Source organism: Myodes glareolus, chromosome 2 (assembly GCF_982192425.1).
Source record: "Myodes glareolus chromosome 2, mMyoGla1.1, whole genome shotgun sequence".
Classification (NCBI taxonomy): domain Eukaryota; kingdom Metazoa; phylum Chordata; class Mammalia; order Rodentia; family Cricetidae; genus Myodes; species Myodes glareolus.
In genome coordinates this window covers 126,307,111-126,328,322 of record NC_142027.1, presented here as the reverse complement: position 1 = coordinate 126,328,322, position 21,212 = coordinate 126,307,111, and the positions used below count along the sequence as shown (strand labels likewise).

Sequence of the window (21,212 nt, the reverse complement as noted above, 5' to 3'; positions counted from 1 at the left end):
TGGAGTCTCTACCTCATGAGCATGTGTGAAATCAATGAATGTTCCTAAGAACACATCCTGGTGTATAGTAGTGCTCTCAATACAGTCCTCAGTGTCATAGCAGCAATGATGGTGGTGGTGCCATTTCCTCTTCAACAGAGTGGTGACAAAGGTGAGAAGGAGGTTGGGGTTAGCTCCCAGCACGCAGAGGACAGATGCTGTCACCAAGTCCTATGGGTAAGGCTAATGGACCACCCACAAGACCTGGAAGGTTTAACATGGAATTTCCCTGTGTCCCCTGACTTGTTCCTTAAACAGTAGTTTTTCCTCCTCTGTACTATTCCTTTTGAAAAAGATACAAAATACTTAATACTTCTGTAAGTAATCTTACAGAAGATTACTGTTCTGTAATCTTGTAATGCTGAGCCCAGCTTCTTGCCCACCCTGGTGACTGCTGCTTTCCATGGCATCCTTCTGTAATTGCACCTTCCTTTAAAATATGCTCACTTTGCTACCCCTTTTCATTATAGAAAAGCCAGTGAATGGAAGACTGTAGCTGTATGGTGGCTGGGCTGGAAAACAGTCTCTTGTCAACCCATATTGTCTTGTCCGCAGTGGCTACGGATTGTGGGTCTGAAACAGCTACAGCAGTGCTTTTTGTTTTGTTACTGTTTGAACATTTCTTTACTTGGCTTATTAATATAATTAATATGATAATGCCATTTTCGCTAATAAGTATAATCATATCCTTTCCTATGGAAAGGAAAAACAAAGCAGCTGAATATAGTGGTGCAGTCCTGTGATACAAAGTGACAAGTTCAAGACCATCCTGGGCCACATAGTGAGATCCTCTCAAAACAAACAAAAATCCCACAGCACATCTCAGTAGTGAGTAGAAGGTTCTTAGTGTCCTCTCTCCCTTCTAAACAGTGTGCTTATTGTAGCACAAGATCTGCAGAGTCAGAAGCAAACACTGCTCTTATGTTCTCCTCCTCTCCATTTGCCCCATTTGTTCTTCAGTTAGCCAGAGTTAAATGCAGCATAGTTGTATGCGTTGTTAACCATCCTGGCCTGGGGCTCCAGCTCTTCCTGCTCTGCTGATGCATACTGGTAGTGCTAACTCAGGTGCTCTCACTCCTTGGCACACTTGGCAAGATAGATCTGAGGCTCCTAGAAGTGATATCTTTAATGTTTAAACTGAGTACAAACTGTCCTCCCAGCATGGGCATGGAAACATTCTCTATTGTTTCGTTCCAGGCACGAGTAAGTGCCCTGTTGGTCTGAAGACTATGTTTCCTGAGGAGTTACTTGGTGTGCTATGTTTGCAGGCATGGTGGATATCGCCCGGCAGACAGTTGAATTTCTCTATGAGGAGAACGGCGGCATCCCAAGAGACCTTTATCTTCCCACCATTGAGGACATTAAAGATGAAGCAAACAAGTTCACAATTGACAAAGTTCGAAAAGGTTTTGCTTTTGCTTCCTCCTTGCTCTGTGTGTGGCAGTTCCTCTGAAAGGAGCAGCTGTTGGTTCCCTAGAGTGATCTTTCTCTGAGTGACTTGACCTCCAGATTCTCATGTGAAGCCTTCAAGTATCCTGGGAGGTCACAAGATGTCATGTGGCCTCTGGTAGTTTCCCCCATGTGCCCAAACTTCACTAGGCATAAGCAGCTGTGGCAGGGCTGAGAGTAAAGGAAGGAAGTGGGGCTTCAGGTAGGCTTCCTGGCAAAGGCATGAACTCTGAGTTAATAAGCCACAAGTTTAGCTGGCAATGGTGGCACTCTCCTGGAGTTAATGAGATCTGTTCAAGGTCAGCATTGGCTACAGCTTGAGAACAGCCTAGGTTATGTGAAACCCTGTCTCAAAAACAAACAAACAATAAAACACTTAAAACACCAAAACCATATGACCATGGTTTATAGAGATTTTTAGAATTTAAATATGCTTTTCACAAAAGTAATGTTACACATTTTGAAAAAACAACAGAAAAACATATACACAAAGAATTTTAATCTAATTTTTTTAACCTAATACATGATAGCTGGGGCTGGAGAAGTGACTCAGCAGTTAAGGGTGCTGGCTGCTCTTGTAGAGGACTTGAGTTTGGTTCCCAACACCCACATGGTAGCTCACAACCACCAAGAATTCCAGTTCCATGGGATCCACCAAACTATTTCCTCTATCTAATTCTTTAGCATATTCATTTTTCCAGAGAAATTCTGTGCTCTCCATCTGCCCATCCTTCCCTCTCCCTAGACTCTGAACTGTGTCTCTGCTTCTTGTCTGTGGGTTTACCTATTCTGGACATTTGTTACAAATGGAATCATTTCGCATGTGATCTTTCAGGTCTGACTTCTCATTCCAGGCTCATATTCCCCATTTTAACTAAATAAAAAGAAAAGTTTTAACTTTAACATAGTAAGATTATATACAGTAAGAACAGTTATTAAGTACGAATTACAGGTAAGGCTGGAGAGATGGCTCAGTGGTTGAGAGCACTGACTGCTCTTCCAGAGGTCCCAAATTCAATTCCCAGCAACCACATGGTGGCTCACAACCATCTCCAATGAGAAATGGTGCCCTCTTCAGGAGTGCAGGCATATATGCAGACAGAACACTGTCTATACATAATAAATAAATCTTTGAAAAAATTGCATATGGAATATCCAGTCCCTTTGCACTTGACAAATTTAGAGAAATCACTTTATTATCTGTCCTATCTTGATGAGTCCAAAGCTCTGTGCCTAAATTACCTATCATAGCTAAGGAAAACTGTAACTATAACTATCTAGTCTTCAACTCTTTTAAAGACCTCAGAAGGATATAATATTACCCGAGTCCAAAATGACAGAATCATCTGGCTGCCTGGACAGTCACCCAGGGTTCCTCTGTAACATTGGGACATCCATCTTTGGCCTACAGGCCTAGAATATATGGCAGACTTTTCTATGGAATATTGAAGAATTGTCCCACCTTATTTTGACAAAGTTCAGCAGTCACTTTCCTTTGTGTCCTGCAGAATATCTGGCAGACTTTTATGAAGAAGGACTTTCAAGGACTGTCCTGCCTCATTTTGGCAAAGTTTGACAGTTGCTTCCCTTTGTGTCCTGCATGTTCAGTTTAAATGCTATACTGTCAGCAGTCAAGGCAAGAACAGTTTGTTGCTCAAATGGCTAACTTTGCCACATTGAAAACAAGGTCTGTAGGGAGATTCTTCAATGTCCATCAGCCTTTCTGAAGTAAATTGATGTTGTCAGTAGCAAATGCATCTCACTGTCAATGAAAAAATCCTATGTTAACAAAACATTTTAAATGTCATATTCTGTAGGTCTTTGAAGTTTTTGAAGAACATCTATCTATCTATTTAACCTTGAAAACATATCTAATAGGACTACAGGTTTATTATTATAGATATTATTATAGATTTATTATTATAGACTACTAACCTTCATTTCTTAATTATATATTGCACTTTTAAAAGAGCCTCATGAGCACAATACCCCAGCCAAGAGTAGAAGCATATATTCAGGATAACAAAAATATCTTTAAATTTGTATCAATATATCAAAGTCCATACGTATATAAAACATTTGAGGTTCATAGTTGTCTTTTTATCCTATATCCCCCAAATGATGACAAACATCTAAAACCTACCAAACAACCAAAAACCACCCACTCCACTTCTTGGAATGTGAGTATTGTGTTCTCTAGACGACTTCTTGTTGTCTGTGTGAAACAGCTTCTTTAGGAATCCTGAAAAATTGAGATAATGATCAAGTCCTGATAAAGCTAGCCATAACATTGTTGTACAGTCTCTGTGCAGTGGGAAAGCACAAAACTTATCTGAAGTCTTGCCTAGAATAGTCTGTGAGCCAGCAGCCTTGAAGCTATTCTGGATGCAGAACTCTGAGGAAACTGCCAAAATCACTCTTGAGAGTCTGGATCACCTGGGTCACCCATTTCATTGGTGTCTGGTCCCCTTGCTCTGAAAACACACAAACTTTCTAACACAAGTGTGGACTGTGTGTTGTACACAGCCAGCCAAAGATAATTTTTTTTTGTTTTATGTTTGAGTAGTTATGTTACCTGTCTTGTAGTTTTTCTAAGTTTATTTCGTTATATCTGTAGCCAAGATTTTCAGATCTCCCTGGTCAAACATTATCTATATTAACATAGCATGAATCCTTGCCGGGCAGTGGTGTCACACACCTTTAATCCCAGCACTCGGGAGGCATAGGCAGGCTGATCTCTGTGAGTTTGAAGCCATCCTGGTCTACAAGAGCTAGTTCCAGGACAGGCACCAAAGCTACAGAGAAACCCTGTCTCGGAAAAACAAAAAACAACAACAACAAAAAACAACATTCCACAGCCTTTCGTTTCTTGTGGAAAAAGCATAAAGTCTTCCCCAATTGAACACATATTTTGACTTCCATTTTAAAGTTAAGGCATTTCTAGAGTATCTAGGCAGGTTTAATTCAGCAGTCCCTCGTACAATCCCTGGTCTCTCAGCAGCTGTCCTTTGCTTATCAGCAATCAAAAATTTCAAAATCAACAAGGCACCATATAGGATCCACACTCCCTGTGTATTTACCATCTTGATGTGGCTTATTCCTTTTATAGTACTTTATTTTTTCTTTAAAGACTTTATTATTTTTAGAGTATTATTTTCTATGACTGTCTATATCTTTTCTTTCTTAAGCCTACACACATTTTTAAGTGCACTGTAACCTGTTTAGAGGCTTTTTTTCTATCTGAACTTTCTCTACCAGTGCCTACATCTGCACACTTGCAGCATTCTCTGATTATGAGCCAGACGCTAACCTGACTGGAAACTGGATTCTTCCACCCTACCTCTAGGAAGTTGGTGGCTGCATTGGGGCAGACATTTTTACTTAGCTTGCTATTTCTACGTAGTGTGCTGGCTTTTTTCTTTTCTTTTTTTTTCTGTTCTTTTTTTCTAGCTGTCTCAGGCCCTATGTGGAAATGTTGGCCCCATGTTGGGCACTAAATGTAACAGGCTTTTTCTTTTGGGCCACCAACCAACTCCCAATTCATGACATGAAGACTTATTATTAGTTATTAATGTTCAACCTTATCTTAATTTGTTTTAGTCTGTTTCTCTTTATCTATCTATGTTTTGCCTTGGGGCTTTTTACTCCTCACCCACCACTACCACCACCACCATCCCACTTCTATATGTCTTACTCCATGTCTGGCTAGCTGGAGGCTCACCTGGCTGTATGGCCCCAGTTGTCTCCCTTTCTTTCTCCCTCATTCTCTCCTCTCTCATTCTCTTTACCTGAGCCTAGATTCCTTCTTATTTTCTCTGCTCACCAGCCCCACCTATTCCTCTACTGCCTCACTATTTGCCATTCAGCTTTTTATTAGACCAATCAGGTACCTTAGGCAGGCAAGGTGAAACAGCAACACATCTTTATATAATTAAATGCAGCATAGACAAATGTAACACATCTTTGCCTAGTTAAACAAATACAGCATAAACAAATGTAACATACTTAAATATTCCACAGTTAAATATTCCACAACACTCATCCATACTTCATTCTCTTTATTGTTAAGCAATACTCGGTTATATAAATATAACTCTTATTTACTTTCATTCATTGATGATGGACGATTGAATTGATCCTACTTTTTGGCTATTAGGAATACCGTAAACATTTGTATACACATTCTTTTTTTTTAAATTGATTTTATGGAGTTCTACAATTTTTCTCCCCTCCCTTCCTCTTCCCTCCCTTTAAACCCTCTCCCATGATCCCCACACTCCCAATTTACTCAGGAGATCTTGTTTTTCTACTTCCCATGTAGATTAGATCCAGGTATGTCTCTCTTAGGGTCCTCTTTGTTGTCTCGGTTCTCTGGGATTGTGAATTGTACACTGGTTTTCTTTGCTTTATGTCTAAAACCATGTATGAGTGAGTGATAATTGTCTTCCTGGGCCTGGGTTACCTCGCTCAATATGATGTTTTCTAGATCCATCCATTTGCCTGCAAATTTCAAGAAGTCATTTTTTTTCCTGCTGTGTAGTACTCCATTATGTAAATGTACCACAATTTTTTTTATCCATTCTTCAGTCAAGGGGCATTTAGGTTGTTTCCAGGTTCTGGCTATGACAAACAAAGCTGCTGTGAACATAGTTGAGCACATGTCCTTGTGGCACGATTGAGCATCCTTTGGATATATACCCAAAAGTGGTATTACTAGGTCTTGAGGTAGGATGTTTTCTAATTTTCTGAGAAATCACCACACTGACATCTGAAGGGGTTGTACCAGCTTGCATTCCCACCAGCAATGCAGAAGTGTACTTTTTACCCCACATCCTCTTCAGCATAAGTTGTCAACAGTGTTTTTGATCTTGGCCATTCTTACAGATGTAAGATGGAATCTCAGAGTTGTTTTTGTATACACATTCTTGTATGGACAGATATCTTCATTTCTCTAGGAGAAATACATATGTATTATAGTAAATTGGAATCTATAAGCATGAGTAGAATTGTTGGGTGATATAATAACTTTGTGTTTAACCTTTTGAGAAATTGCCAAAATACTTTATAAAGCAACTAGACCATCCTGCATTCCCAGCAGCTTACCAGCTAGCTATGCCTGAGTGTTCCAGTTTCTGTACATGTGTGGCAATGTGTTCTATGTTCCATCTGTCTTTTTACCTCAGCCATTGCTGTTAGTATGAGAGGTCTCACTGTGGCTCTGACATGCATCTCCCTGGTGATTGGTCAGTAATAATGAACATCGTTTCAAGTGTTATCTTTTTATTTCTTTTTGGCGAAAGTATTTATCCAAGTCTTCTACACATTTTTAAATGGTTTACTTGTCTTCTTAACTCAGAATTGGAAGTTTATCATTCTCTTATTACTTTACAGGCTGAGCTGTGTTCCTTTTTACTGTCACATGCTGCAGAGCTATTTTAGTCCCTCTAGTAAGTGTAGCCTTCCCCGGTGACATGGTACTTCTTTTACCTCCTAGGTCTCACAGTTGTAACCCGCTCTCCAGATAGCAGCAATGTAGCCAGCAGTACTGTGGGAACAGCCTTGCCAAAATTTGCTATCCGAGGGATGCTAAAAACTTTTGGCCTTCATGGAGTCGTCCTAGATGTTGACTCAGTAAGTGAACAGCCACTCTGGTTATTCAGTCCTGTATGTGTAGAGAGGTTTATATGCCACGTACCATACAAAGGGACAATAGACAGGGATGCTTAATGTGTGCAAATGTGCAAGACCCTGGGGGTTTTATCCTCAGCTCCACACAGACACATGAAAAGGGGATTGTGCTTTGAGATTTCTCTTCAAGTTAGAAACAAAGAAACTGGACTAGAGAGATGACTCAGTGGTTAAAAGCACTCATTCTATCATTAGGAACAGAGTTCAGATCTCAGCACCCATGTCAGACACCTTCACTCCAATGGATCAGAAGGGTCTTCTGGCCTCTGTGGGCACCCAAACATACATGTGCATATAGTCACATGGACAAATACATATAAATAAGCATAAAATAAATCACATAAAGAAATAAAGGAAACCAAATGGAAGTGCAGCTGTGTGGAAGGACTCAATGAGAACATCTCACACTTGAAGCTGCACTGGGAGCCCCGGCTAAACTGTCACTGCCTCACATCTCTTCAGTATAGAGCAAAGTGGGCCATTATCCTTGAGGACAACATCAGGATTGTTACACAGACAGAAGTTAAAAATTTAGGCTGGGCCTCTGATTCTGGAGATGGTGGAAGAGAAAGAAATTGTTCCGATCACATCATTGCATGGACTCTTCCAGTATCGATCTCCCCTCTGCCAAGCAAGTGTCTTATGCTCATCAGTACTTGCCTCCATTTTGCAAAGCTCTCTCCTGAAGCTCAAAAGGATTCGAAAGGGGTAGGCACCAAGGAGAGACCGAGAGAAGGGATAAAGGAGGCCAGAGGATTGAAAGCTGCCTGAGCCTTGTTTCCAGCCCCTATCCTAATAACTTTTTCAAAGCAGGGAATCTGACTGATAGCTTTATTTTATTTGTGGAAATTGAAAGTAAGCTGATACATATACATTCTGGATTCAAATACCAATATAATTTTTACCTAGGGATTATTAAAGATTTACTTAAAATAAAAGCAATTTAAAAATTACAAAATAATACAAGGGCTATTTTAACAAAATTTGTTCTTTCTAATTTTTATTTGATTTGAAGTTTTTTCCTGTTTTTCCCAATTGCTTTTTAAAAATATTTTATTTATTTCTATTTTATTTGCATTGGTGTTTTGACTGCATGTATGTCTGTGTGAGGGTATTGGATTCCCTGAAACTAGAGTTACAGACAGTCTTGAGCTGCCATGTGGGTGCTGGGAATTGAACTAGGGACCTCTGGAAGAACAGTCAGTTCTTTTAACCCCTGAGTCATCTCTTCAGCCCCACCTATCCATAAGGATTTTTTAAAATATTTTTTATGGTTTATTTAACTTTATTTTATGTACATTGGTGTGAAGGTGTCAGATCCCCTGCAATTGGATCTTCAGACAGTTGTGAGCTGCCATGTGGGTGCTGGGAATTGAACCTGGATCCTCTGGAAGAGCAGTCAGTGCTCTTAACCACTGAGCCATCTTTTCAGCCCCCCGTAGGGATTTTTTTAAATAACTGTTTTTTATGTTTTCTATTATGTGTTAATTTATAATTAAGAATTTATTTGGGAGAGAATACTGAAGAAATGGCTCTATAGGTAAGCACTTGTTGTTCCTACAGGGGACTTGGGTTTGGCAACTCACAACTGTCTGTATTTCCAGTTCCAGGGATCTGACACCTTATTCTGTCCTCCATGGTCAACTGCCCTCAGTGTGCATACATACACATAGATACACACAGATATACATGTAATTAAAAGTAATAAAAAATGAATCTTTTAGCCAGGTATAGTGGTGTATACCCTTAATTCCAACTCTCTGGAGGCAGAGGCAGGTGGATCTCTGTGAGTTTCAGGTCAACCAGGAGTACACAGTGAAACCCTGCCTCAAATACTTTTGGGGGAAAAATTAAATAAACGTGTTTTATAAATTCTCTTTGGGTTTATTAATTTTGTTCATAAAATAGCAACTAGATACAAATTATAAATCTAAAGGTTTCATATGTACATATCTTAGCATGAACTTGAAAAATAAAGTCTCAGAAAAGCAGATTGGATATTTGCTTTTCCACTGCAGGTGAATGAACTGGTGCAGGTGGAGACGTACCTCCGGAGTGAAGGGGTGCTAGTACGCTACTGGTATCCCATCGATATGTTGGAACGGCCCCCTGCAGGCTACCGAAGGACGGCCACTAATGGACTGGTCACACTGGACAATACCAACCTTCAAATTCACAGGTAAAAGTGAGCCTTTCTTTCTTTGGGGAATAGAGATCTATTTACTGTGTTTTTCCATGTGTCCCAATTATACTTGTCTAGAAGGCTTTTCCTTCAACGCTAAGAGTTGGAAGGAGGGAAGACAGTTGCACACTGGCAGGAATTTGGAAGAAAAGATGGGTCTAAAAGCACATGGCCTGTGTCGCATGCACTCAATTGTATACTTGGGGCTGGAGCCAACTAGAAAGGCAATATGAAGACATGCAGAGGAAAGAAGTCAGGAGGGAACAGGTAATATTCAGTTCATCCATGTAAGAACAGTCAGCTGTCTGTCTTGGCTAACCAAGCGTACGCTGAACACTGGCTCTGTGCACGGTACAGCACAGGATTCTGAAAGGGCTAGAGCTACAGTGGAGACATGCCTGCCCTCTACAGATGAAAATCTAATGATCATCAGTCACCATTCTTTGCTATGCACTGTTAAATAATGTCCCTATGGGGTTTGAGAGATGGCTCATAGCTTAAGAGCACTGGCAGGAAAATCTCTGTGGCTTGGAGGCCAGCCTGGTCTGCATAATGAATTCCAGGCCAACCAAGGATTATGTTTATTAAAAATAAATAAATAAGTAAATAAATGATTTTTTTTTTTTTGTGACTTGTTCCTTCCCATTGTAGAAATTCCTGCTGTGGGACTGGAGAGGTAGCTCAGTAGTTAAAGCACTCTGGTTTTCTTCCAGAGGCCCTGGGTTCAATTCCCAGCACCCATATGGCAGCTCACAACTGTCTATAACTCCAGTTCCAGAGGATCCAACCCTCTTACACAGACACACATGTAGGCAAACAAAAATGCAAATAAATAAATCATTTTTAAAAAAAGAAAGACCCTTGCTGCAGTTGAGAGGAAGGCAGTGTATCAAGTCCAGTTCTCTATTAAAAGTCTCTACAGACTATATTCCATGGCATCTGTCCTTTAGCATCCCAGTTCCTCCTTAGGGAAACCCATGTTGTCTATGTCTGTGCTTCCACCACCTGGGAAGCTGAGGCAGGAGGATCACCTGAGCTTGATACATTGAGACCCTAGCCAAAAAGCAGCCAAATAGCAACAGCAACAAATTTCTCTCTAGGGTGTCAATTTGGACCTAAGTTGATTATGTCTCTAACTGCCCTCTCATTTTTTAAGACTATATCATTCTGGCTGGTCTCAAACTCATGTTGTCAGTCCTCTTGCCTCACCTCCCAAGTGCTAAGATTATAGGAGCAAGCCACCATGCCTGTCTTGACTGTATTCGGCAACTCCAGGCTTCCATCTAAACTCAGCTTCCACCTTGCTGTCCACTGGGATATTACATTATTCCATGGCTTGTCTGAAGCTCAGTTAGTCACTAGATCAAAACAGGCCATACACCTTTAATTCTAGCACTCAGGAGGCAGAAGGAGGTGGATCTCTGAGTTCAAGCCAACCTAGTCTATATAGAGAGTTACAGGGCAGCCAGTTACATGAGGCAATGTCTGGAAAAAACAAACAGACCATGGTTTGTGACACTCAAGCAAGACAGCACTGCAGGAAGAATGGCATGCTGCACAGCTGTCACTTCAACAGAAGTCCTTACTGTCACTCACAGAGGTCACGGCCTAGTGACAGTCAGGAATGTTTGCATGCTGCTGCCAGTATGGTTCCTCTTCAGCACCTGCAGTGACTCTTGGGATGAGCTGCTGTCAGGCTTCCAGAACCCAAAGGAAAGCTGGACTGACTGAGGCCATTTTGGTAGAGTCAAGGAAAGGGTTTGGCTGACCTGAATGTGGCATGTGGGGTGGAGTTAGATTCCAGCTCAAATTTCCTTCTGTCTCTGGTTCTGTCAATCTGGAGGTCAAATGTGCTGTGGCCTTTCAGCCTCCACACCACAGTTGTCCACCGACTTCTAGACCTTTGGGGTCTGTAATCCGATATTTTCATTACAATTCATAATGGTAGCAAAATTGCAGTTATGAAGTAGCAACAAAATAATTTTATGGTTGGATAAGATTTAGCCAGAGTGGGGCTGGAGAGATGGCTCAGTGGTTAAGAGCATTGACTGCTCTTCCAAAGGTCCTGAGTTCAATTCCCAGCAACCACATGGTGGCTCACAACCATCTGTAATGAGGTCTGGTGCCCTCTTCTGGCCTGCAGACATACACACAGACAGAATATTGTATACATAATAAATAAATAAATAAATATTTTTTAAAACTTTCCTTTAAAAAAAGAAAAGATTTGGCCAGAGGAAAAGAGCCCCAAGGTTGAGCTAGGCTGCCTAGCATGCTAGCTTTCAATGGTGGAGGGCCTGAGATAGCCATGCCATCTGCTCTTAGACAACTGAATTGAAAACTGATCTAGACCAGTAGCCCTCCTCTCTAGTCTCTCTGCACAGACAGCTGGTGCGAGCACTCTGGAAAGAATGGTTGGGGTCAGGTTGAAGTCAACGTTTGTGCCTCTAACCAGACCTTACCATAGGGAGGGCTCCAAACTGTGCCTCTCATTACATCCTTGTGAGCCTCGGAGGCGTCTTCCCTCCTTAGGCCATGCTGGGTTTTCTGTTCTCTGCACACTGGACTCATTTCTGCCTCTGGCATCTTTGTGGCCATCTCACTCTAATTATGCTAATTTTCATGACCTGTTACCTCTTCAGGAGGTCTCCCTTCAAAACATTGATATATCTTTATCTTACCTAATCACATTCAGTTGTTTGAACTTACCACTAAATTAATAAACTTTAAGACTGTTTCCACTATTTGGCCCTTAGAAACACTTGCTATATATTTGTGTTTATAAGTTTTGGTGTGGACGTACATTTTCATTTCCTTTTTAAGGGTGTTTTTTGTTTTGTTTTGGTTTGGTTTGGTTTTTGCTTTTGTTTTTGTTTGTTTGTTTTTATGACAAGTTTTCTCTGTGTAGCTTTGGAGCCTGTCCTGGAACTCACTCTGTAGACCAGGCTGGTCTCAAACTCACAGAGATCTGCCTGCCTCTGCCTCCCAAGTACTGGGGTTAAAGGTATGCGCCACTACTGCCTGGCCTCAAGGGTGTTTTTTGAGTTGAGAGAAAAACTATTGTGGCTTTTATTTAAAACTCAAGTGAGTTACTTGAAACACAGAACATAGGGCCAGAAGAGAAGCCTGAGATGTAATGTCATCTGTCATTGTCCCCCCTTCACCCTCAAGAGCTCTGCTCAGCAGTCAGTATGTCTCACTTTTCTTGTCCCTCAGAGAGCTGCTGCGGTGTGAGGCTGCACTGGCTAGGCTGTACTGTCGCATGGCCCTGCTCAACATCTTCGCTCCCAAGCTACCTCACTTATTTACTCGCCTCTTCCACATCCCCGCCATCCGAGACATTACCTTAGAACACCTGCAGCTCCTGTCCAATCAGCTCCTTGCGCCTCCCCTCCCAGGTAAGACTTGGCAAGAGGAAAAGAGCCCCAAGGTTGAGGCAGGTCACATAGGCTGCCTAGCATGCTAGTTCTCCATGGTGGGGACAGGGGACCTGAGACGGCAGTCTGTCTGCTCTTAGACAGCTGTGAGTGCACTTTCACCCTAGTCTTTTAGTCATCTGCCTAGTGCTTACTAAACATGAAGCTGCTGTCACAGATGTTCTGCTTGACCCTGGAAACAGACATAGGTTCCCATAGCAGGACCTGCTCCTAAGCTGCTCATGTGAATCAGCTAAGCCTGGAATACTTCAGGCAAGGGCTCTCTGTGTCCATTTGGGCAGTGCTAAGTGAGGAAATCATTCCTTGGTCCACTCATGACTGAGGGGCTCCTCTGTCTGCCTCTAGTACCTCACCCTCCCTTTTTCTTCTAAGCACCTAAGATAGGAGCAAATGGTAAGGAGGCACAGGCCCCCACCCCCACCCCCAGACCCTGTTGCAAGGGCACTGTGAGCCTATGGCATTTTAGACAGCCACAGGATCCCAGCCAGCATATACAAACCGTCTCTCCTCTAGCCTGACAGCACCAGCATTCATCAGCCCTCTTCAAGGAACACACCATAAGAGGAACTTTGCCATGACAACTGAGTAATCACATTGGCCACCTCAACACCTTAATGAAGCTAGGCTGGCCCAGAACAGCTAGATGGGCCACCCCATGTTGATCTTTAAGAAATTTAACAGGGGAAATGACATCAATAATATACTTACTATAAGCATTAGGACCCAAATTCAGGTTGCCAGCATCCATATAAAAAGTTGGGCACCAGCTAGGTACACACCTTTAATCCTAATATGTGGGAGGCAGAGGCAAGAGAATCTCTGTGAGTTTGAGGTTAGCCTGCTCTACAATGCAAATTTCAGGATAGCCAGGGCTACACAGAGAAACCCTGTCTGGGTACAGTGGTGTGCATCTGTAACCTCACTGTTTGGGAGAGGCAAGCCAGGTTAGCTGAATCAGTGAGTTCCAACTTCAGTGAAAAACCCTATCTCACAAAATAAGGTAAAGAGCTACTCAGGAAGACACCTAATGTCGACCTCCAGCCTCCAGGCATTCATATACACCTGCAAACACTTAGCATACGTGTACACACACACATACATGTACACAGAACAAGAAGCTTGGGCTTCCACTGAAGGTGTTATTTGAAGCACTGTGTTACTGCTAAAAAGAAAACATACGTTTAAAGGTCACAAGCTCTTGACTTCTTCACACTGTCCTGATGGTGCCGGACTTTCCATCTACCATTTCCCATCCGTGCCATCCTTTCCGGTGGGTCATTGCTTATTTGTCTGTTTTACAGGCTCTCACAGGCACTGAAGGCTGCAGTTCTGTCAATGTCCCTTTCTTTCCTTGTCCATAGATGGCACCATCAGCTCCAGCTCCATCCTCCTGGCACAGTCTCTGCAGCACTGTATCCACTCACAGAGCTGCTCTGCCACCGACCTCTTCTACCAGGGCAGCTCCCAGACGCTGAGGGAATGGCTCAGCGTGGCCATCACCCGCACCCTGCACCAGGGCGAGGACAGCCTTCTGGAACTGACAAAGCAGATCTGCGCTTTCCTGCAGGTATAGGCTTGAGCTCATGGATCCCAGCTGTGGACACCATTGAAACAGGAGTTTTATTGACTTGCTGAATAGTGCTCTCCCTTGAGCCGCTTGGGCAGCCATTCTTGAAGACTCTTCTGCCTTTGGTGGTCTTTTCCTCCAGAGGCCATCAGCCACTTGCATCTATTTTAGCATATGTCCTGGATGATTTGTCTTACTTATGATGTGAGGACCTGGAATGTGTTGTCTGTGTCTTTCCCATGCTTGCTTATTGCATGTCTCCTTTCAGACAGCACCAGAGCAGTTTCCCTCTGAAGAATTCCCAATTTCTGAATCCAAAGTCAATATGGATGTGAATTTCCCTGGAGCAGCTTTTGTTGTTGTGTCTTGCAAAGAAAGTCAGTCTGGATTCCGCAAAGAGTAAGTTATCCTTTCTCCAGAAGTCAGTGCTGGGGAGAGAAAGCAGCACTGCCCCAGGAACATGTCTCCAGCTGTCCTTGCCCTCGAGTGCACACTATCTTTAAAGCTAACTTGCAGTTCTTCCTGTATCTCCTTCGGTGGGAAACTAGGCTTTATAGAAAACTATCTTCTAAAGGTGGTGGAGATGACTTATGCCCAGTGCATGGCCTGGCCAAGTCTGTCTTAACCCCCACTTCCTCTCAGCTCCTCTCTGTACAAGGCCCCGTGGGCGCGTGTTCTCGTCTATGGGCTTGGCCACAAAGTGAAGCGCACCGGCCAACTGAACCTCATTGAAGCTGCCTGCTACCCCCGAGATGCCTCCCCAGCCAACACTGGGCTTGCGCCTCCACCCACAGCTGACCAGTACCCTTCCGTGGTTCTCTCTACAGACAAGGTCCACATCAAACTAGGTAAGTCTTTCTCAGCTCACAGTGATGCAGATGGTGAGCAGCTGTGCTCTGCTGGCCTTCTTTTGGGAGCTCCCAGTCCCATTGCTAGGAGTGAAGAAAGGCTGCTGAGACACAGTAGATTAACGCCGGTTAGAGGCCACCAAGGCACAGAGGGATTGCCTTCCTACTCAAGCCACGGGGAGCCACCTGCAAAGAATGGCAGTCACATTCTTGCAAATATCACAGGCTGTAGCAATCTTAGTTTCCAAATGTTCCTGGAGTTTTTGTTATGACAATGCTCTGGTTCTGATGTGACCTGTGTGTAACATGACGGGCCAGCTTGTTGGGGTTTCTGTCCCGCCCGGTACCCCACAGCCAGCAAGTTCCAAAGAAAATCAATCACACAGAGATCTCTATAAGTTATAAAGCTGATTGGCCCATTAGCTCAGGCTTCTTGTTAACTCTTATAGCTTATATTAATCCATTATTCTGATCTATGTTAGCCAGGTGGCTTGGTACCTTTTTCAGCTGTCAGCATACATGTTGCCTCTTCGGTGGTCTGCGCAGGAATGGCCGAGGAACCTCCCTGCTTCCCAGAATTCTCCTGTTCTCATTGCATCACCTCTACTTCCTGTCTGGTTTTCCTGCCTATACTGCCTGCCTGGCCAATCAGCGTTTTATTAAAATATGATTGACAGAATACAGACAATTCTCCCGCATCACCTGTGAGCATCTGTTGTGCTTATCTCTGGCATCCCTAGTAAGCCTCAGGGATTAGGGTCTTGAAGAAGCTGTCAATGCCTGTCCTTGGCAAAGCCAACTGGGAGGAAAGAAATCTTCATTCCAGATTTCCACTCTTGCTCAACCCGTTTAACCAGAAAAGAGCAACCTGTATCTGCCCAAGACAGTCATTTGCTCTAGCTGAACTTCACAGAGATCCACCTGCTTCTGCCTCCCGAGTGCTGGAATTAAAGGTGTTCCCTACCACTGCCCGGCTTCTACACTCTTTTCTTAATCTTTTTCCCCCATAGTCTTTTGTCTTCACCTCCTGTTATTTAAGATTTACATTAAAATCAGAATCCCAGATAGGCAGTGGTGGTGTATGCCTTTAATCACAGCACTTGGGAGGCAGAAGCAGGTAGATCTCTGTGAGTTCAAGGCCAGCCTGGTCTACAGAGAGAAACCCTGTCTTGAAAAACTAAAAAACAGGGCTGGAGAGATGGGTCAGTGGTTAAGAGCATTGCCTGCTCTTCCAAAGGTCCTGAGTTCAATTCCCAGCAACCACATGGTGGCTCACAACCATCTGTAATGAGGCCTGGTGCCCTCTTCTGGCCTGCAAACATACACACAGACAGACTATTGTATGCATAATAAATAAATAAATAAATAAATAAATTTTAAATAAAAAAGAAAAACTAAAAAACAAAACAAAACAAAAACCCACAGCATCTTGCTAGGAGTGTAGTTCACTGCAAGTGTTTGCCATGTGCCAAGCCCTGTGGTGCACTTCCGGCATAACAACCTAAAGCAGAGGTTTTCTGTCATCCATATTTTTGGCATACAGACAGCTACCTCAAGGTGCAGGTGAGGGAAAAGCCCAAAGGCCCCCGAGACTTGCTTTCCATCCCTGGTGCTCACAGAGGGGATGCGTTGCAGTACAGGGTAGGAGGTTTGAGACTTTGCTTCTCACAGGAGGTCACTTTGGTCAGACTTGGGCTGTGGCAGTGAAAGCAGGTAATAATGGTCAAAGTTGGAGATGGAGGTCTGTGCAGAACCCTGAGTGCAATTGCCATCACTACAAAGAGCACAGAAACCTTCCCATTTCCCCTGCCTGGGTCCTGAGTGTACTTGGGACTTAAGGCCATCTTACGTAGGTTTAAGGTCTTATTGAGTTGTGGCCATGCAAAAGGGCCGTGTCTTCAAGCTGGGCAGGCTTCAGGAAAGCCCCTTTTAGCGTAGGCCTTACGCCTAGCTCTAATTCTGGACTTGAGGCACTTGGTATCTTCTTTCTTCACTTAGTTTATCTTTAATTGTTTTGCTATGTAGCCAGACTGGCTTCAAACTCAAATATTCCTGCCTTAGCCTTGCAAGTTGTAGGGTGATAAATGTGAGCCACTAGACCACTATGCCTGGCCTGCCCAGTGACACCTCCCTAGATGTCGCTTTATCCCATTGCTACACCAGCAGGTATGGTGCAACTGGCTTCTGATTGCCATACCTATAGATAACTGTCTGGAGACACTGGGCAGCAGGTGCTTTCTCAAATGTATCTGGGTCAGATGCTGCCAGTCACACATGTTCTTTCTGGGCCCTTCTCTTAGGAGTGTCTCCACCTCCTGGAGCTGTGCTGGTCTTGCACTCTCTGCCCCTGGAGTTCCCCCTGGCTATGGCTTTTGCAGAGCAGCTGCTGTCCTGGAAATCAGAGGACAGTGAAGGGAAGTCAGAGGACGAGCCTGATGCCATTCCTACTGCAGTCCTCCTCCACGTGGTGGAACTGCTGGGTAAGCAAATGTCGGGTAGGTGGAGTTTGGTAGCCCAGGCAGCTGCAACCTGTCAGAGCACTTCCTATGAAAGTAGGCTTGGGAGTCTTGACTCTAGTCAGTGGTCTGCAGGGTGTCACCACTGTACCATCTGGCAGCAGCTGCCTATGAAAAATAACAGCATTGTCATGCTTTAAAGTGTTAAATGTTTGCCAGGAATGGAGGCAGAAACAGGCTGATTTCTGTGAGTTTGAGGCCAGCTAGGACTAAACTGTGAGACCCTGTCTATAAACAACAACAAAATGTAAGTGTTTGCCTCATATGCTGTTTTTTGTAACTGATGGTGAAGGGTGTCATAGATGCCAGTGAAACACTACAACCATAGAGCTATTGACAGACTTAAAGCATGTAACACTCACAAAATGGTCAACGGAGGTGTAAGATTTTTAACTACAAGAAACTTACCTTAAAATATTTGAAGTAAATATTGAACTTTAATACACGATGTGCCTGCTCACGGTTTAGAAGTTAAGTCTTCATATTAATCAGGACATAGGGGCTGAATGGCTAGAGGCACAGATGAGTGTGTGCTAAAGCCAATACAGTGACTTGTTAATGGTGGACTCTGAGAAATAAACCCTGATGAAAAATAAACAAACCAGGTAGCAATCCCAGATGCCTCAGGGGCTACAGATGTCACTGACACAAATAGCCAGAGGAAAAGGAGTGTTGACATATGTCCACCTGGCAGTGACCACATCCTGACTGTTCACTGTCAGATGACATCTGGCTAGAGGTGTGTTGTTTTGTTGTTTTGTTTTGTTTCTTTCTTTTCTTTTTTTTTCTTTCTCTCTTTCTTCCTTCTTTTAAGTAGACAGTGGTTCGCTTTGTAGCCCTGGCTGGCCTGGAACTCCCTGTGGAAACCAGATGGTTCATACTGTGATTAAAGACATACGACAACATGCCTAGCCAGAATTTTTATTTTCTTCTTTTTTTGGGGTACATTTTAAAATTTATTTAACTTTATTTTATGTGCATTGGTGTGAAGGTGTCAGATCTCATGGAACTGCATTTTCAGACAGTTGTGAGCTGCCATGTGGGTGCTGAGAATTGAACCTGAGTCCTCTGGAAGAACAGTCATTGCTCTTAACCACTGAGCCATCTCTCCAGCCCCAGAATTTTTATTTTTATTTCAATAAAAGAGAGAAAAGTAGAATTTTTTGTGATCCTCCCAAGTTTTAGATATTGGCAACTTGGTCAAACTTGTAGGACATTTAAGACACTCTGGGGGGCTGGAGAGATGGCTCAGTGGTTAAGAGCATTGCCTGCTCTTCCAAAGGTCCTGAGTTCAATTCCCAGCAACCACATGGTGGCTCACAACCATCTGTAATGAGGTCTGGTGCCCTCTTCTGGTCTTCAGGCATACACACAGACAGAATATTGTATACATAATAAATAAATAAATAAATAAATTTTTTTAAAAAAAAGACACTCTGGGTGGTGCAGGAACAGATGTGTGCTACCTTGTTCGGGTTTGGTGAAGAATTCTGTTTGAGGATGTCTGTCCTCTTACATAAGTGTCCTACGGTAAAGGAAAGACTTGGTGTGGGTAACATAAGCCTGGAGGCTAGGGACAGGGGAAATTTAACCTTGGCCTTGGAAGGCTCTATGAGAACCAATGAACTTATTTTCAGTAAGAACTTTCAAGGAGCCTCCTCCTGAGAGAGCAGGAAGCTTAATGCCTTTTCTGGAAGGTGTTGCACTTAAGCAGAAGACTTAAGAGCCCCAGGAAGTGCTCTACCCAATGCAAACCCCATCTGGATGGAAGCAGTGCAGCCTGTTCCCTTGTGGCTCTGGACTCAACTGCCTCCTTGGGACTGGACAAAAATGTTCACCATCCTCAGTTGCTCAAATACCTGAGTTTTCTTGACATCCATCCTGTCTCAGCGAACATGAATAGAAACATTTGGGAGCTGGGGCTATGGCACAGCTAGAAAAGCACCTGCCTAGCATGTACAAAGCCCTGAGTTCAATCCCTAACATTGCATAACCCAGGTGTGCATCTGATGTGAAGAGATATTGGGACATCATTTTGTTGGATTTTTTTTCTTTAATCGTTCAGTTTCATACACTGTATACATTTCTTAAACCATGTACTCAGCTCCCCATATCATCTCTTATTCCTTCTCTTTCCCACAAATCCTTTTTCTCATTGTCTTAGCCAGGGTTTCTATTGCTGTGAAGAGACACCATGACTACTACAACTCTTACAAAGGACAACATTTAATGAGATGGCTTACTGTTTCAGAGATTTAGTCCATTATCACCGTGATGGGACATGGTGGTGTGCATGCAGACATAGTGCTGGAGAAGGAGTTGAAAGTTCTATATCTTTATCCTCACGCAGCAGGAAGTGAACTGAGACATACTTCTTCCAACAATGCCACATGTCCTAATAGTGCCACTCTCTAAGAGCTTATGGGGGGCAATTACATTCAAACTATCACACCCAACATGTAGGATTTTCTTTAATCTAAGATCTTATGTTACCCAGGCTAGCCTAGAACTCACTATATAGGCAAGGATGATTTCAAATTTCTGATTCTCCTGCCTCCACTTCTTGTGCTCAGATTACATGTGTGGAGTACCATGTATGTCTTATTTCAGACATGTATGCTTGGAGAATATAATACTTTTATTCAATTCAGCTCCTTCCTGGTTTGTTTGTTTGGTCCGTTGGATTTTGTTTTGTTTTCTTGTTGTTGCTTGGTGGTTTCTTGTTTGTATTTGATTTTTTTTTCAATTGAGTCTTGGTTCCCAGCAACCATGTGGTGGCTTATAACCATCTGTAATGAGAGCTGGCACCCTCTTCTTGTGTGTGGGCATACATAACAAATAAATAAAAATCTTAAAAAAAAAAAAGATTGAGTCTCGGTTTAGCCAGCCTGCTCTTGAACTTAATGTATAGCTGAGAATGACTTTGAATTTCTGCTCTTTCTGCCTCTACCTTCTGAATGCTGGAATTATAGGTGTGTGCACCCACACTTGATTCCTTTTCTTGTGCGAGTACGTGTGTGTGTGTGTGTGTGTGTGTGTGTGTGTGTGTACGCGCGCGCGCATGCGTGCGCACGTGTATGTGGAGACCCGAGGTCACTGTTAGGTGTCTTCCTCAGTTCTTCTCCACTCTATTTTTTTTCCTCCACTCTAATTTTTTTAAAAGATTTTATTTATTATGTATATAATATTCTGTCTGAATGTATGCCTGCAGGCCAGAAGAGGGCACTATATCTCATTACAGATGGTTGTGAGCCACCATGTGGTTGCTGGGAATTGAACTCAGGACCTTTGGAAGAGCAGGCAGTGCTCTTAACCACTGAGCCATCTCTCCAGCCCCTTCTTCACTCTATTTTTACTGAATCTGAGACTCACTGGTTTTGCTAGGCTGGCTGGCCAACAAGCTCCTGGGAGTCACCTGTTTGCCATCCCAGAAGTGGAGTTATATTGTACCCAGCTTATATGTGGATGTGAGAATCATACTCAGGG

The 21,212-nt window shown here is 43.1% G+C and overlaps 1 protein-coding gene across 11 annotated transcripts in view; it reads left to right on the top strand.

Moving 5' to 3' along the window:
* The window catches only part of Hectd4 (HECT domain E3 ubiquitin protein ligase 4), a 175,434-nt gene that overhangs the window by 129,490 nt on the left and 24,732 nt on the right, over positions 1-21,212 (top strand). For all 11 annotated transcript variants that reach the window (XM_048447438.3, XM_048447441.3, XM_048447445.3 and 8 more), the window contains 8 exons: positions 1,308-1,445; positions 6,983-7,119; positions 9,195-9,355; positions 12,575-12,756; positions 14,157-14,362; positions 14,631-14,761; positions 15,005-15,210; positions 17,511-17,690. In XM_048447438.3, the coding sequence (XP_048303395.1) occupies positions 1,308-1,445; positions 6,983-7,119; positions 9,195-9,355; positions 12,575-12,756; positions 14,157-14,362; positions 14,631-14,761; positions 15,005-15,210; positions 17,511-17,690 (1,341 nt within the window). The remainder of the gene's footprint in view (positions 1-1,307; positions 1,446-6,982; positions 7,120-9,194; positions 9,356-12,574; positions 12,757-14,156; positions 14,363-14,630; positions 14,762-15,004; positions 15,211-17,510; positions 17,691-21,212) is intronic.